The following is an 18973-nucleotide window of genomic DNA, read 5'->3' on the forward strand; positions in this document are numbered from 1 at the left end:
TTCCTGTTCAGCCATGACTGCGTGGCCAACTCAATCATCAAGTTTGCAGATGACACAATAGTAGTAGGGTTGATTACCAACAACGATGAAACATCCTACAGGGAGGAGGTGAGGGCTCTGGGAGTGTGATGCCAGGAAAATAAACTCTCTCTCAACTTCAACAAAACTAAGCAGATGATCGTGGACTTCAGGAAACAGCAGCAGGAGCACCCCCCTATCCACATCGATGGGACAGCTATCATTCAGAAGGCGAGGTCAGTACAGGTGCATCAAAGCTGTGACAGAGAAACTGAAAAACAGCATCTATCTCAAGGCCATCAGACTGCTAAACAGCCATCACTAGCACATCAGGGGGGGGCTGCCTTATAGACATAGATGAGGAATTACTGGCCACTTTTAATAATGGATCACTAGCCACTTTAATAATGTTCCGTATCTAGCATTACTCATCTTATATGTATAAACTGCACAGCACACTATTCTACAGTATCTTAGTCACTTTAAAATTGTGTTTACACATTGCATCACCTATTTCATATGTATATACTGTATTGCATTCTATACTACACCACTGACTGTTAAACAGCCATGTCCAGCACATCAGAGGCTGCTGCCTATAGACATAGATTATGAATCACTGGCCACTTTAAGGAAATGAAACACTAGCCACTTTAATAATGTCTCCGTATCTTTCATTACTCATCTCATATGTGTAAACTGTACTATATACTATTCTACGGTATCTTAGTTACTTTAATTGTTTGTAAATATTATGTGACCCATCTCATATGTATATATCGTACTCTATACTATGCCACTGTATCTTAGTCCAATGCAGCTCTGATATATATGTATATATATTCTTAATCCATTCCTTACTTAGATTTATTTTGTATTTTGGGTATATGTTGTGAAACTGTTAGATATTACTTGTTAGATATTACTGCACTGTTGGAGCTAGAAGCACACGCATTTCTCTACACCCGCTAAACACGTGTATGGGACCAATACAATTTGATTTGATTTGTTTGTTCTTATAGGTAGCCAGATCGTGATTACAACAAAACATTTTACCACACTGTCTTGTTACATTGGTGAGTAAAAACGAATGCTTCCTCATACCCTTTAACTTTTTTGTCTGAAAATAAAATATTAATTTGACTCAACTGCATTACACACTCCAGTGAGCAGATGGCGATGTCGGGCTTTAAGGCAATGCTGCCAATGTGACGTATAATCTAGTGGACGCGACGCTTCTTACACACAGCAATAGTTAGACAGCCACCTCCGTAGCTTGCTAGCCAAACCGATACAGCTCGTTAGACGCTTTCGTGTATATTAGCCACTATGTTTTAAACCCATGTCTGTTGTCTAGTTAGTTATCCCATTTAATGTAATATTTTCTGTGTTGTTATTGGTAAACTAGCTGGCTGGTTAAATTAGCACTATCCTAGCAAGCAAGCTGACATCGCCGACCATGACCTCACTAAGCTACTCTCCAACTATTAAAGAAGAGGTCTGCTGGACGGAGAAGGAGGATGCTGTTCGAGTGAAAGAAGAAGAGAAAGAAGTTACAGTAAAAGAAGAGGGAGACGCGTTCAGAGTGAAAGTGGAGGAGGAAGTTACTGTGAAAGAAGAGGAGCAAGAGGAGGATGGAGTTGTCGGAGTGAAAGAAGAGAATAGGGAGATGACTGTCACATCGAAAAAGGAGGAGGAAGAGGAAACTGGATATCTGGGCTCGGTTTCCCAAAGTGGTCTTAAGGCATCCTATGGTTCTAACGATGAAGTTAGCCTTAAAATGCGTTTGGGAAAATCGGCCCAGATTAACACTAGTAAGTACTGTCTTAAAACAGAGGCACAAACTCTGCAGTTGTTGAACTGACGTGTGGTGTTAAAGAGTAAATTTGCAGTTGTTACATCCATATTTAGACTTGATAATTATTTATTTATAGCCATTTATTCCTGAAGAATATAACATATGCCCCATGGGCTTAGTTCAAAGTTTTGTCTTAGCTTGATTATTGTCCAGCTATGTGGTACTGCAAAGAAATACCTAGTTAAGTTGCAGCTGGCCAAGAACAGAGCTGCAGGTCTTGCTCATAATTGTAATCAGAGGGCTAATATAAATGCTATGTATGTCAGTCTCTTGACTAAGAGTTGAGGAGTTGCAGTTTGGTTGGTTGATTGATTGTGTGTATTTTTTAAAGGGGCAACCAAGGATTTAAAAAGCAACAAAATGGTATCCCTGAGAATTGGTTTGGTTAACATCTGAGGGATGGGAGCTGGAGAAATGTAACCACACTCAAATCCACAGAGAAAGCTATTGTAGAAACCTTAACCCAAAACCTAGCGACCTCGTCAAGAAGTAAGGACATCTTGGCGTAACGGTTCAAATGTGTTGTCTTGACTGTGGCTGGGCTCAGGTTTGAGTCTAGCTCAGAGCTCCCCCTGAATTCGCTACACTATAGTTACAAGTAGTCATCCACCGATATGACATTTTTGGCCAATACCGATATCCAATATTTTACTTGCCAAAAAAAAAACGCGATACCAATATTTAAACATTTTAGCGGCCTTTTAAGCATTTTGGTACAGTTAAATAGTTAAAACACACACATGGACGCAGCGGTCTAAGGCACTGCATCTCAATGCAAGAGGTGTCACTACAGTCCCTGGTTCGAACCCAGGATCTATGACATCCGGCCGTGATTGGGAGTCCCATAGGGCGGCGCACAATTGGCCCCATTATCAGTAAAACATCATCAAAACCTATTTCTTTGACTTACTTGCTGTGCTATTTCATTGTTCAGTTGTTTCATTCTCAACCAAGATTTCTCATACTAGCTCTAGTTAGTTAGCTAACATCATCTAAAATAACCCTAATTTACAAGATCGTTCTTATTTGATTAATGGTGGTCGGACCCATCTATGTGAAGCTAGCCACAATAAATATTAGCCACAATGGTGGACTTTGCGTTTAGCCTTCAAAATAAAAGTATGTAATTGACAGTGACGCAAATTAATACAAATAGTAGAATTATGCCATAATTGCATAAGCAAGGTTGGAGTGTTGTTATATAAAATCAACAAGACAATAATTTGTTAATTTGACAATCAGTTGAAATCACACGGGATGTATTATACTTTAGAATTGCGTTGGGGATATACTTATTTCACTGTACAGCCTTACCTATGGATTGTGGATCAATGACATGGGGTATCAGTCTACTCAGTGACACCCAGAGAACATTAGCGCTGTAGCTCTTATTGCGGGACTCTTAAACAACAGTAAATTGAGCCACATTTATTGTCAAATTATGTGTTTTGAACACTATTCTTGAGGAAAAACAATATGGCGTGAATGTTTTGGAGTCTGATAACTGAGGTGGACATTGGGAAAAAATATATTGTGTATTGGGTAGACTGATACCCCATTTCATTGATCCCCAATCCTTAGGTAAAGCTGTACAGTGTAATATAAATGTCACTACATACAATAGGCTGACTGGGGAGGTGATTTCACACAGTCACAGTCCTGCGACAATGCTAATATTTGCCTAAACACAGTTGTGTTCTGTGGGTGTCACCAAGTTGACTGATACCCCATTTCATTGCTTCTCATTACAATCTTGTTCAACATTATCTAGTCTAAATATGGCATGATTCCACCAATTGTATCCTTCTGCATCACTTTCAAAGAGTTACTTTTATTTTGAAGGCAAACCGCAAATTCCACTATTATGGCCAATCCTTATTGTGGCCAATCCTTATTGTGGCTAGCTTCACAACATATAACCTGGTCCGGTCAAGCATCACTAGCCAGATGAAGCTAAGTTAAGTAGCAGGCTAGATAGCTATTTTCATCAACTGAATTTTCAATTTCAATAGGCGAACAACAAGTGTCTACCTAGCTAATACTTACTCACAAGGATTCTTAAATCATTGCTAAGAATAATGAAAATGACTGCAGTTACTACAGGTCATTGTTTTTAGGCTGGTTATATTGGTGCTAGCTAGGTACCAAGCTAAAGCTAGCTACCCCAGAAGTTGTGGTCTAACAAATAATGCTTTATTACCAACGCGGTATTGTAAACACATTGTTCGTGGCCGATGCTTGCTTGTTTGCAGACCTTTTTGTACAGCTTTGACAGTGCTACTGATAGTAGTGGTGGCGCTAGGCTTGCACGTGTGCGTGCAAATTCAGAACACACAACATTCTGTAATAGAACTGTTATTTGACATGTTAAATTAAAAGCTTATTTAACGCGTCAAATAGTGTTATTTGGCGTGTATCTTTTTTTGACACGCAAAGACCCAAACAGCGTTCCATAGTATTTTATTTATTTATTTCACCTTTATTTAACCAGGTAGGCTAAGATAAAGCATAGCAATCCGACACATACAACAACACAGAGTCACACATGGAATAAACAAAACATAGTCAATAATACACTAGAACAAAAGAAAACAAAAAGTCTATATACAGTGAGTGCAAATGAGGTAAGATAAGGGAGTTAACCTGTTGCCTCTACTTGGGACGCTTGCGTCCCAACTAGAGCTCTGGAAATGCAAATGCGCTACGCTAAATGCTAATAGTATTAGTTAAAACTCAAAAGTTAAAATACACATGCAGGGTATCAAATTAAAGCTACACTCGTTGTGAATCCAGGCAACAAGTCCGATTTTTAAAATGCTTTTCGGCGACAGCATGAGAAGCTATTATCTGATAGCATGCACCAATACACTACAACAGAAAAGCACAGCAGGGGACGTAAACAAAATAATTAGCATTTCGGCGTTACACAAACCGCACAATAAAATAGAAAACAGTCATTACCTTTCACCATCTTCTTTGTTGGCACTCCTAGATGTCCCATAAACACTATTGGGTCTTTATTTCGATTAAATCGGGCCATATAAAGCCAAGATATCGTTATATGTAGACTGTGTGATAAACGAAAAAAACAGCGATTTCACAACGTAACGTCATTTTTTAAAATTCAAAAAGTAGACGATAAACTTTCACAAACACTTCGAAATACGTTTGTAATGCTACTTTAGGTATTAGTAAACGTTAATAAGCGATAAAAAATCATCCGTAGGCGATGTAAATATCATTAGCTGTCGTCTTGGAAAAAATTTCAGGAGAGAGCTCTTCCGGAATGATCTGGGCGGAGACCGGAGGTAAGCGGTGCCCCTCTTTCGGTTCAACCAAGAATCAAAGATGATTAAATTCACAAGATACTCGACAACATGGGGATGCTGTGGGAGTTGAATGCTCGGTCTTATCTAATTCGGCTCACTGTTAACAATTGCTGGAAGTGGCGCAAGGATATTTATTTCCATTTTCTGTGATCAGGTTTTCCTGCGCTTTCCGATGTAACGCACGTTATGTAATAGCCACAGTCGTGATTTAACCAGTTTTAAAAACGTCCGAGGGTTTCCTATCCACACATTCTAACCATATGAACGTACTATATTCCTGGCATGAGTAGCAGGGCGCTGAAATGTTGCGCGATTTTTAACAAAATGTTCAAAAAAGTAGAGGGTCGACTGAAGAGGTTAAGGCAATAAATAGGCCATGGTGGTGAAGTAATTACAATATAGCAATTAAACACTGGAATGGTAGATGTGCAAAAGATGAATGTGCAAGTAGAGATACTGGGGTGCAAAGGAGCAAGATTAATAAATACAGTATGGGGATGAGGTAGGTAGATAGCCCAACTGTAAACAGCCCATCTATCTACAGGTACAGTGATCTGTGAGCTGCTCTGACAGCTGGTGCTTAAAGCTAGTGAGAGAGATATGAGTCTCCAGCTTCAGAGATTTTTGCAATTCGTTCCAGTCATTGGCAGCTGAGAACTGGAAGGAAAGACGATCAAAGGAGGAATTTGCTTTGGGGTGACCAGTGAGATATACCTGCTGGAGCGCGTGCTACGAGTGGGTGCTGCTATGGTGACCAGTGAGCTGAGATAAGGCGGGGCTTTACCTAGCAGAGACTTGTAGATAAGCTGTAGCCAGTGGGTCTGGCGACGAGTATGAAGCGAGGGCCAACCAACAAGAGCGTACAGGTCGCAATGGTGGGTAGTGTATGGGGCTTTGGTGACAAAACGGATGGCACTGTGATAGACTGCATCCAGTTTGTTGAGTAGAGTGTTGGAGGCTATTTTATAGATGACGAAGTCGAGGATCGGTAGGATGGTCAGTTTTACGAGGGTATGTTTGGCGGCATGAGTGAAGAATGCTTTGTTGCGATATAGGAAGCTAATTCTAGATTTAATTTTGGATTGGAGATGCTTAATGTGAGTCTGGAAGGAGAGTTTACAGTCTAACCAGACACCTAGGTATTTGTAGTTGTCCACGTATTCTAAGTCAGAACCGTCCAGAGTAGTGATGCTGGACAGGCGAGCAGGTGCGGGCAGTGATCGGTTGAATAGCATGCATTTAGTTTTACTTGCGTTTAAGAGCAGTTGGAGAGTTGTATGGCATTGAAGCTTGTTTGGTGGTTATTTAACAGTGTCCAAAGAGGGGCCAGAAGTATACAGAATGGTGTCGTCTGCGTAGAGGTGTATCATAATCACCAGCAGTAAGAGCAACATCATTGATGTATACAGACAAGAGAGTCAGCCTGAGGATTGAACCCTGTGGCACCCCCATAGAGACTGCCAGAGGCCTGGACAACAGGCCCTCCGATTTGACACACTGAACTCTATCAGAGAAGTAGTTGGTAAACCAGGCGAGGCAATCATTTGAGAAACCAAGGCTGTCGAGTCTGCCAATAAGAATGTGGTGATTGACAGACTCAAAAGCCTTGGCCAGGTCGATGAATATGGCTGCACAGTAATGTCTCTTATCGATGGTGGTTATGTCGTTTAGGACCTTGAGCGTGGCTGAGGTGCACCTATGACCAGCTCTGAAACCAGATTGCATAGCGGAGAAGATACGGTGGGATTCGAAATGGTCGGTAATCTTTTTAACTTGGATTTCGAAGACCTTAGAAAGACAGGGTAGGATAGATATAGGTCTATAGCAGTTTGGGTCTAGAGTGTCACCCCCTTTGAAGAGGGGGATGACCGCTGGCAGCTTTCCAATCTTTGGGAATCTCAGATGATCCGAAAGAGAGGTTGAACAGGCTAGTAATAGCGGTTGCAACAATTTCAGCAGATAATTTTTAGAGAGGGTCCAGATTGTCTAGCCCTGCTGATTTGTAGGGTCCAGATTTTGCCGCTTTTTCAGAACATCAGCTATCTGGATTTGGGTAAAGGAGAAACGGTGGGGGCTTTGGCGGGTTGCTGTGGAGGGTGCCGGGCAGTTGACCGGGGAAGGGGTAGCCAGGTGGAAAGCATGGCCAGCCGTAGAGATATGCTTATTGAAATTCTCAATTATAGTGGATTTATCGGTGGTGACAGTGTTTCCTAGCCTCAGAGCAGTGGGCAGCTGGGAGGAGGTGCTCTTATTCCTCATGGACTTTACATTGTCCCAGAATCTTTTTGAGTTTGTACTACAGGATGCAAATGTCTGTTTTAAAAAGCTAGCCTTAGCTTTCCTAACTGCCTGTGTATATTTGTTCCTAACTTACCTGAGAAGTTTCATATCACGGGGGCTATTCGATGCTAATGCAGAACGCCACAGGATGTTTTTATGCTGGTCAAGGGCAGACAGTTCTGGAGTTAACCAAGGACTATATCTATTCCTAGTTAAAAAAAAATGTAATGGGGCATGCTTATTTAAGATGGTGAGGAAGGCACTTTTAAAGAATAGCCAGGCATCATCTTCTGACGGGATGAGGTCAATGTCATTCCAGAATACCCCGGCCAGGTCGATTAGAAAGGCCTGCTCGCAGAAGTGTTTTAGGTAGCGTTTGACAGTGATGAGGGGTGGTCGATTGGTCGCAGACCCATTACGGATGCAGGCAATGAGGCAGTGATTGCTGAGATCTTGATTGAAAACAGCAGAGGTGTATTTGGAGGGTGAGTTATTTAGGATGACATCTATGAGGGTGCCCGTGTTTATGGATTTGGAGTTGTACCTGGTAGGTTCATTGATAATTTGTGTGAGATTGAGGGCATCAAGCTTGGATTGTAGGATGGCCTGGGTGTTAAGCATGTCCCAGTTTAGGTCACCTAGTAGCACAAGCTCAGAAGATAGATGGTGGGCAATCAATTCACATATGGTATCGAGGGCACAGCTGGAGGCAAAGGGAGGTGGCAACCGTGAGAGCCTTTTTAGAATTGTGGCCGATTTCAAGTTTCATAACAATCGGAAATTGGTATTTTTGGGCACCGATTTCCGATAATTAAAAAATATATATATATATTTTTTTATACCTTTTATTTAACTAGGCAAGTCAGTTAAGAACACATTCTTAATTTTCAATGACTGCCAAGGAACTGTGGGTTAACTGCCTTGTTCAGGGGCAGAACGACAGATTTTCACCTTGTCAGCTCAGGGGTTCCAATCTTGCAACCGCACAGTTAACTAGTCCAACGCTCTAACCATTGCACTCCATGAGTAAGCCTGCCTGTTACGCAACTGCAGTAGAAGCCAAAGTAAATCGCTAGCTAGCATTAAACTTATCTTATAAAAAACAATCAATCATAATCACTAGTTATACCTACTAATCCAGTTTAGCAGGCAATATTAACCAGGTGAAATTGTGTCATTTCTCTTGCGTTCATTGCACGCAGAGTCAGGGTATATGCAACCGTTTGGGCTGCCTGGCTCATTACGAACTAATTTGCCAGAATTTTACGTAATTATGACATACATTGAAGGTTGTGCAATGTAACAAGAATATTTAGACTTAGGGATGCCACCCGTTAGATAAAATACCGAACGGTTCCGTCTTTCACTGAAATAATAAACGTTTTGTTTTCTAAATGATAGTTTCCGGATTTGATCATATTAATGACCTAAGGCTCGTATTTCTGTGTGTTATTATGTTATAATTAAGTCTGATTTGATAGAGCAGTCTGACTGAGCAGCAGCAGGCCCGTAATCATTCATTCAAACAGCACTTTCATGCGTTTTGCCAGCAGCTCTTCGCAAGCACATCGCTGTTTATGAGTTCAAGCCTATCAGCCTAATGGCTGGTGTAACCAATGTGAAATGGTTAGCTAGTTAGCTGGGTGTGCGCTAATACTGTTTCAAACGTCACTCGCTTTTAGATTTGGAGTAGTTATTCCCCTTGCTGTTGTCGATGTGTTCCTGGTTCGAGCCCAGGGGCGAGGAGGGGGACGGAAGCTATACTGTTACACTGTTAATACTATAGTGCCTATAAGAACATCCAATATTCAAAGGTATATGAAATACAAATGGTATAGAGAGAAATAGTCCTATAAATACTATATTAACTACAACCTGAAACTTCTTACCTGGGAATATTGAAGACTCGTTAAAAGGAACCACCAACTTTCATATGTTCTCATGTTCTGAGCAAGGAACTTAAACGTTAGCTTTTTTGTATGGCACACATTTTTACATGGCACATATTACTTTCTTCTCCAACACTTTGTTTTTGCATTATTTAAACCAAATTGAACGTGTTTCATTATTTATTTGAGGCTAAATTGATTTGATTGATGTTTTATATTAAGCTCAAATAAGTGTTAATTCAGTATTGTTCTAATTGTCATTATTACAAATAAAAAATATATAAAAATCAGCCGATTTAATCGGTATTGGCTTTTTTGGTCCTCCAATAATCGGAATCGGTATCGGCATTGAAAAATCATAATTGGTCGACCTCTAGTACAGATTTTAATAGTAATACAGAACTCTGCAGGCTATCTTTGCATTAGATTGCAACACCACCCCCTTTGGCAGTTCTATCTTGGCGGAAAATGTTATAGTTGGCGATGGAGATTTCAGGGTTTTTGGTGGTTTTCCTAAGCCAGGATTCAGACACGGCTAAGACATCCGGGTTGGCAGAGTGTGCTAAAGCAGTGAGTAAAACAAACCTAGTGAGTAGGCTTCTAATGTTTAACATGCATGAAACCAAGGCTTTTAACGGTTGCAGAAGTCAACAAATGAGAGCACTTGGGGAGTGGGAGTGGAGCTAGGCACTGCAGGACCTGGATTAACCTCTACATCACCAGAGGAACAGAGGAGAAGTAGGATAAGGGTACGGCTAAATGCTATACGAACTGGCCGTCTAGCACGTTCGGAACAGAGAGAAAAAGGAGCAGGTTTCTGGGCACGAAAGCATAGATTCAAGGCATAGTGTACAGACAAAGGGAAGGTAGGATGTGAGTACATTGGAGGTAAATCTAGGCATTGAGTAATGATGAGAGAGATATTTAAACCAGGTGAGGTCATCGCATATCTAGGTGGGGCAACATGGTTGGTTAAGGCATATTGAGCAGGGCTAGAGGCTCTACAGTGAAATAAGACAGTAATCACAAACCAGGACAGTAATGGACGAGGCATATTGATATTAGAGTGAGGCATGCATAGCCAAGTGAACATATGAGTCCAGTGAGTGGTTGGGCTGACTGGGGACACAGTGATTTAGACAGTTAGCAGGCCGATGCTAAACAAGCTAGCAGTTAGCAGACTGGGGCTGGCAAGATAGCAGTTAGCAGGCAAGCTAGAAGTTAGCAGACCGGGACAGGCAAGCTAGCCTTTGGGGGATGTTGATAGACCAGTCGTGGAATTAATAGGGTTCCAAGTAGCTCTAGGCATCTAGCAGGTTAGCAGAATGGGCCTTCAGCGGGCGTCGGGCCTGTTGGAATCCTCGGGCAGATTATGTTGGTATTCCAGTCGTAGAGGATCGGTGGGGTTCCGTGCCCCGTACCGGCAGTAGAAGAGGTCCAGATATTGTAGCCCAGGAGTGGGCTTCGGTGGTAGCACAGGAGTCCTGGCTAGCTTCAGGCTAATTGGTGCTTGCTCCGGGATGGAAACGCTAGCCAGGAGTGGTCACCTGGGATTGCGGTTAGCTAGTTGCGAAGATCCAAATGAAAATGTCCAGAGTTTGCGTAGAAATCCGGGAATATGGAGAGAAATAGATCCGTTATGCTCTGGTTTGAGTCACGTTGTTTGAACTGGCGAGAGCTTTCCGAGCTAAAGGTTAGTTGATGACCGCTAGCAATGGATTGCTAACTGACTGGCGTGTTGCAGGAGAGTATTTAGACGTTAAGGTTTAGGAAAATATTTTGAAAAGATATGCGAAGAAAAATATGTAAAAAGATATACAAGGGACACGACAGGACAAAGACGTCTGACTGCTACTCCGTCTTGGAAGAGACGTATATGTCATATGTCGTGAAGCTAATAAGAGTGATGCTATTACTGTGTAACTCCGGTAGGGCAACGTGTTCTGGTGCTCGTCTTGTTGGCGAAAGCCAACATCACCCACGACAGAGAATGGTTGATTGCAAAGGGCAATGAATTCCATTATCCTGACGTTAATGGATTTCGCCTTTTGAGTTGTCTCGCTGAAATGTTCTTACTCTTTCAAATGACTGCTCGACTTGTTGACTGCTGGATCCACACAGCAGACATTGTGGGCTAGGTTAGGAATGCTGTGTTGAACACATTTTACGTGGCGTCATTACATAATTTACCTACATTATATTTGATCCCCGGCTGATTTTGTACGTTTGTGCACTGACAAAGAAATTATCAGTCTATAATTTTAATGGTAGGTTTATTTGAACAGTGAGAGACAGAATAACAACAAAATAATCCAGAAAAACGCATGTCAAAAATGTTATAAATGGATTTGCATTTAATGAGGGAAATACTTTTTTCCCCTTACTGTATGCACGTCAGTTTTGCATTAAACTACACATCGGGCTCATACAGATGTTGGTATTTTTAGCAAATATCAGCTGATTCTGATACGTTCACCGATATATCGTACATCCCTAGTGTCATGACGCTAGCCTTTTCAGGGAATTGACTAGCAGAGATGTAAACAACCCCCCTGTTAGTTTTTATGACTTTACAACCACGTCGTAAATCCACTCAGTGCCTTCGGAAAATATTCAGACACTTTGACTTTTCCCACATTTTGTTACGTTACAACCTTACTCTAAAATTGCATAGGATTGGTTTTTATTTAATCAATCTTCACACAATACCCCATAATGACGAAGCGAAAACAGGTTTTTAGAAATGTTTGCACATTTATTAAAACATAAAAACAGATACCTTGTTTACAGAAGTATTCAGACCCTTTGCTATGAGACGTGAAATTGAGTTCAGGTGCATCCTGTTTCCATTGATCATCCTTAAGATGTTTCTACAACTTGATTGGAGTCCACTTGTGGTAAATTCAATTGATTGGACATGATTTGGAAAGGCACACACCTGTTTACATAACGTCCCACAGTTGACAGTGCATGTCAGAGCAAAAACCAAGGTCGAAGGAATTGTCCATAGAGCTCCGAGACAGGATTGTGTCAAGGCTCAGATCTGGGGAAGGGAACAAAACATTTATGCAGCTTTGAAGGTCCTCAAGAACACAGTGGCCTCCATTCTTAAATTGAAGAAGTTTGGAACCACCAAGACTCTTCCTAGAGCTGGCCACCCGGCCAAACTGAGCAATTGGGGGAGAAGGGCCTTGGTCAGGGAGGTGACCAAGAACCTGATGGTCACTCTGACAGAGCTCTAGAGTTCCTCTGTGGAGATGGTAGAACCTTCCAGAAGGACAACAATCTCTGCAGCACTCCAACAGTCAGGCCTTTATGGTAGAGTCGCCAGACGGAAGCCACTTCTCAGTAAAAGGCACATACCAGCTTGTGTGAAGTTTGCCAAAAGGCACCTAAAGACTCTCAGACCATGAGAAACAGGATTGTCTGTCTGGTCTGATGAAACCAACTCTTTGGCCTGAATGCCAAGCGTCATATCTGGAGGAAACCTGGCACCATCCCTACGGTAAAGCAAGGTGGTGGCAGCATCATGCTATCGGGATGTTTTTCAGAGCAGGGACTGGGAGACTACTCAGCATTGAGGCAAAGACGAACGGAGAAAACTACAGAGAGATCCTTGATGAAAACCTGCTCCAGAGCGCTCAGGACCTCAGGCTGGGGTGAAGGTTCACCTTCCACCAGAATAACAACCCTAAGCACCCAGCCAAGTCACTGCAGGAGTGGCTTCGTACAAGTCTCTGAATGTCCTTGAGTGGCCCAGCCAGAGCCCGGACTTAAACCCGATCGAACATCTCTGGAGAGACCTGGAAATAGCTGTGCAGCAACGCTTCCCATCCAACCTGACAGATCTTGAGAGGATCTGCAGAGAAGAATGGGAGGAACTCACCAAGTACTGGTGTGCCAAACTTGTAGCGTCATACCCAAGAAGACTCAAGGCTGTAATCGCTGCCAAAGATGCTTCAACAAAGTACTGAGTAAAGGGTCTGAATACTATTGAAGTTTTTTTATTTTTCATAAATTAGCAAACATTTCTGAACCTGTTTTTGCTTTGTCATTATGGGGTATTGTGTGTAGATTGATGAGAAAAAATAACTTAATACATTTTAGAACAACATGGAAAAAGTCAAGGGAGCGGAATACTTTCCGAAGGCATTGTATATACAAAAGTATGTGGACACCTTCAAATTAGTTGATGTGGCTATTTCTGCTATACCTGTTGTTGACAGGTGTATACAATAGAGCACACAGCCATGCAATCTCCATAGACAAACATTGCCAGTAGAATGGCCTTATTGAAGAGCTCAGCAACTTTCAACGTGGCACTGTCATAGGAGGCCGCCTTTACAGCAAGTCAGTTTGTCAAATCTCTTTCCTGCTCGAGCTGACCCGGTCAACTGTAAGTGCTGTTATTGTGAAGTGGAAATGTATAGGAGCAACAACGGCTCTGCCGCGATGTGGTAGGCCACACAAGCTCATAGAACGGGACCATCGAGTACTGGAGTGTGTAGCTCGTAAAAATAGTCTGTCCTCGTCTGCTACACTCTCTACCGAGTTCCAGACTGTCTCTGGAAGCAACGTTAGCACAATAACTGTTTGTCGGGAGCTTCATGAAATGGGTTTCCATGGCCGAGCAACCACACACAGGCCTAAGATCACCATGCACAATGCCAAGCGTCGGCTGGAGTGGTGTAAAGCTCGCCTCCAATGGACTCTGGAGCAGTGGAAACACATTCTCTGGAGTGATGAATCACGCTTCACTATCTGGCAGTCCGACGGACAAATCTGGGTTTGAGAACGCTACCTGCCCAAATGCATAGTGCCAACTGTAAAGTTTTGTGGAGGAGGAATAGTAGGGCTGTTTTTCATGGTTCTGACTAAGCCCTTTAATTCAGGTGAAGGGAAATCTTAACGCTACGATTCTATGCTTCCAACTTTGGGGCAACAGTTTGGGGAAGGCCCTTACCTGTTTCAGCATGACTATGCCTCCATGCACAGAGCGAGGTCTATACATGAATAGTTTGTTGAGATCAGTGTGGAAGAACTTAACTGGCCTGCACAGAGCCCTGACCTCAACCCCATCAAACACCTTTGCGATGAATTGGAACGCCGACTGCGAGCCATGCTTAATCGCCCAACCTCCGTAATGCGCTTGTGGCTGAATGGAAGTAAGTCCCCGCAGCCATGTTCCAACATCTAGTGGAAAGCCTTCCTAGAAGAGTGGAGGTTGTTATACCAATAAAGAGGGGACCGTCTCTATATAAATGCCCATGATTTTGGAATGAGATGTTCGACGAGGCCCAGACGGCATCCCTAGCCGCATCCTCAGAGCAGTCTCTGATCAGCTGGCAGGAGTGTTTACGGACATTCAATCTCTCCCTATCCCAGTCTGCTGTCCCAACTTGCTTCAAGATGTCCGGTATTGTTACTGTGTCCAAGAACGCAAAATGAACTTAACTAAATGACTATCGCCCGTAGCACTCACTTCTGTCATCATGAAGTGCTTTGAGAAGCTAGTTAAGTTGTCAGCGATGTATACGCCGGGAATCTGAATACTAAATGCACGCGTGGAGCTAGGAACACAAGCATTTCATTACACCCGCAAAGAAATCTGCTAAATATGTGTATGCGAGGCAATAACATTTGATTTGACGAGCAGGTGTCCATATACTTTTGGTCATATATTGTAGATGTCCAAGTCTACCTCTTTCAGGTAATACATTCAATGCATTATTAGCCTTATATTTAGCTCGTTGATTATGCATAATAAGCTTCTAACTTATAGCCTCTGCCTCTTGTGCAATACGCACTCACATGCCTCCTTAAATAAAGTTAAGTTGGAGTCCCATGCAGGAAAAGCTAGACTAGAATAGCTTGCTGGGCTGTTTTTATTTTTGAATTTCTTATACAAATAGACTATTCGAAGAGGGACGCTAGCTCTTGTTTTCTGAATGTTAAATACAGCAGCCAATAGAACTCAGGGGTAGTTTGAAATAAGAGCGAATGCGCGATTGCAGTAGGCTAAAACAGTTATTTATTCAGACCCATAACCATTCGATCTTCATGAAGAGTTGTGAAAGTCTTCTGCATCTAATTCTAATCCTATATTATTCAAGGATGTCATTAGAATGATGAAGATTAGGACAACACAACTTATTTAATTTAACTGTTTACAGCGAAGAAGGAATGAAGCAACAATAGAGAGAAAGAGATAGGCTAATACCATTAGCTGAAACATTATGAAAGGTATGTGTCAGCCTACTAATTATACAAATAGGCCCTGTTATATTTCAAAATTACATTTGTTAGCTTATACTTGTAACTTTGTAGGCAGCATGTGCTGCACCAGAATCATATGTTCTCTTCCCTGCTTTATCATGGTTTGAAAGATGTATAGTTGAAGTCTGAAGTTTACATACACTTAGGTTGGAGTCATTAAAACTAGTTTTCAACCACTCCACAAATTTAATTTTAACAAATGATAGTTTTGGGAAGTTGGTTAGGACATCTACTTTGTGCACGACACAAGTCATTTTTCCAACAATTGTTTACGGACATATCATTTCACTTCTAATTCACTATCACAGTTGCAATGGGTCAGAAAATGATGGCATTTTGATGGCATAGAAGCTTCTGATAGGCTAATTGATATAATTTGAGTCAATTGGAGGTGTACCTGTGGATGTGTTTTAAGGCCTACCTTCAAACTCAGTGCCTCTTTGCTTGACATCATGGGAAAATCGAAAGAAATCAGCCAAAACCTCAGAAAATCAATTGTAGACCTCCACAAGTCTGGTTCATCCTTGGGAGCAATTTCCAAACGCCTGAAGGTACCACGTTCATCTGTACGAACAATAGTACAGATGAACACCATGGGACCACGCAGCCGTCATACCGCTCAGGAAGGAGACACGTTCTGTCTCCTAGAGATGAACGTACTTTGGTGCATAAAGTGTAAATCAATCCCAGAAGAACAGCAAAGGACCTTGTGAAGATGCTGGAGGAAACAGGTACAAAGTATCTATATCCACAGTAAAACGAGTCCTATATTGACATAACCTGAAAGGCCACTCCTCCAAACCCGCCAAAAAAGCCAGACTACAGTTTGCAACTGCACATGGGGACAAAGATCGTACTTTTTGTAGAAAAGTAATCTGGTCTGATGATACAAAAATATAACTGTTTGGCCATAATAACCATCGTTATGCTTGGAGGAAAAAGGGGGGATGCTTGCAAGCCGAAGAACACCATCTCAACTGTGAAGCACGGGGGTGGCAGCATCATGTTGTGGGGGTGCTTTGCTGCAGGAGGGACTGGTGCACTTCACAAAATAGATGGCATCATGAGGAGGTAAAATTATGTGGCTATATTGAAGCAACATCTCAAGACATCAGTCAGGAAGTTAAAGCTTGGTCGCAAATGGGTCTTCCAAATGTACAATGACCGTAAGCATACTTCCAAAGTTGTGGCAAAATGGCATAAGGACAACAAAGTGAAGGTATTGGAGTGGCCATCACAAAGCCCTGACGTCAATCTCATAGAACATTTGTGGGCAGAACTGAAAAAGTGTGTGCGAGCAAGGAGGCCTACAAACCTGACACCAGCTCTGTCAGGAGGAATGGGCCAAAATTCACCCAACTTATTGTGGGAAGCTTGTGGAAGGCTACCCGAAACGTTTGACCCAAGTTAAAGAATTAAAGGCAATGCTACCGAATAGTAATTGAGTGTATGTAAACTTCTGACCCATTCGGAATGTGATGATAGAAATAAAAGAGGAAATAAATAATTATCTCTACTATTATTCTGACATTTCACATTCTTAAAATAAAGTGGTGATCCTAACTGACCTAAGACAGGGAATTTTTACTAGGATTAAATGTCAGGAATTGTAAAAAACTGAGTTTAAATATATTTGGCTAAGGTGTATGTAAACCTCCGACTTCAACTGTTTGTATAATACAGTAGAGTAATGCAGTTCACACTAAAAAATTATCCTACTGGAGCTAGTTTCAAATCAAACCAAATTTTAATTGTCACGTGCGCCAAATACAACTGGTGTAGACTTTATCGTGAAATGCTTACTTACAAGCCCTTAATCAGTTCAATAAATAGTTAATAAAATATTTACCTAAGAGAGCATATAGCTATCTACATCTATGGGCTTTTATGTTTTTCTGTCATGCATAATGTGCAGTAGGCTATATCATTGGCTACAGTAGATGTATTGGATAAGGCACAATCATTTGGGATTTTTTGGGCTTGGGCTCATTAAATGTCTAATGTATAGCTCTCATCAAAACCAGACAGGCCTATTGATGTGCTTTTGAATGACACTTACAGTTTTGGCGGGAAATACCGGGTTACCCAGGAGAACATTTTATTTATTCTCTGGGAAAATATTCAACCCTAGTTAAGCAATAACTCAAGGAGGGGGTGTGGTATATGGCAAGTATACCACGGTTAAGGGCTGTTCTTACACATGACGTGATGCGGAGCGCCTAGATATAGCCCTTAGCCGCGGTATATTGACCATACACTATAAACCCCAGAGAGCAGTAAAAATAAATGTTTTGTCAGCCAATCAGCATTCAGGGCTCGAACCCCCAGTTTATAATCTGTTATTCCTTTAAGTTCACATGTGGAACTGCATGAAATGTGTACATACTTTTGTTTCTAATCATTTAGAAAACTTTGAGCAAAAATAGTTTTTAGCAAATTTAAAAAACGAAATATTCCATTTACACAAGTATTCAGACCCTTTACTCAGTACTTTGTTGAAACACATTTACATTTACATGGCAGTGATTACAGTCTCGTGTCTTCTTGGGTGTAACACTACAAGTTTGGCACACCTGTATTTGGGGAGTTTCTCCCATTCTTCTCTGCAGATCCTCTCAAGCTGTCAGGTTTTATGGGAAGTGTTGCTCCACAGCTATTTTCAGGTCTCTCCAGAGATGTTAGATTAGTTGTAAAGTCCAAATATGGATGTACCAAGCCTGGCTCATGCAGCCCGTGGCTACCTGATGATGCCGAGTCACGTCATAAACAAGTACGTGGGGGAAAACAACAGACGTTTTCCATCTGTGCCCATTCAGCAGCCTAGATTTACCAGGTTATTACTTCTACACAAACACTTTTTGGGGTTCTCATAGGCTTACAATTGTTGTTTTGAATATTTCTTGAACTGCCGCTACGATAATATTTGGTTGTGATAGTTGCAAAATACCTACTTTTGGATGCAGCACTTGTTAGTTTGAATGCTAACGCTCATTGACAGGCTTGTAGCAAAGCTAGCCAAAGAGCATTTTACTGGTTGAAGTGTTTAAGTATAAAGCAGTTGCGATGATGGCACAAAATTAAGCAGGACATTCAAATGAACCTTACAATTATAATCCAAAAGTAGTGTGAAATGCACTCAAACATTTTTTTGCTGGCATCCTACGGGGACTCCCATGAGTTTTTTTCCCCATGGTGGGGAAATTGTGAATAGCAACACAGCTTAATGTGAGTTTTCTTGAGTAGCACTCCCGATCTTGTACTGGTAATGTGCGGTAATTTACGGAATACATAGAAAAAACCCACACTGAACAAAAATATAAACA

At 41.6% G+C, this 18973-nt stretch overlaps 1 protein-coding gene across 1 annotated transcript in view; it reads left to right on the forward strand.

The window, feature by feature from the left end:
* The first annotated feature begins 1255 nt into the window (after window positions 1-1255).
* The window catches only part of LOC115113141 (zinc finger protein ZFP2-like), a 29355-nt gene continuing 11637 nt past the window's right edge, over window positions 1256-18973 (forward strand). Inside the window, exon 1 of the mRNA XM_029640439.2 lies at window positions 1256-1832. Within this exon, the coding sequence (XP_029496299.1) occupies window positions 1478-1832 (355 nt within the window). The 5' untranslated portion in view covers window positions 1256-1477. The remainder of the gene's footprint in view (window positions 1833-18973) is intronic.

This window comes from Oncorhynchus nerka, linkage group LG28 (assembly GCF_034236695.1).
Source record: "Oncorhynchus nerka isolate Pitt River linkage group LG28, Oner_Uvic_2.0, whole genome shotgun sequence".
NCBI lineage: Eukaryota > Metazoa > Chordata > Actinopteri > Salmoniformes > Salmonidae > Oncorhynchus > Oncorhynchus nerka.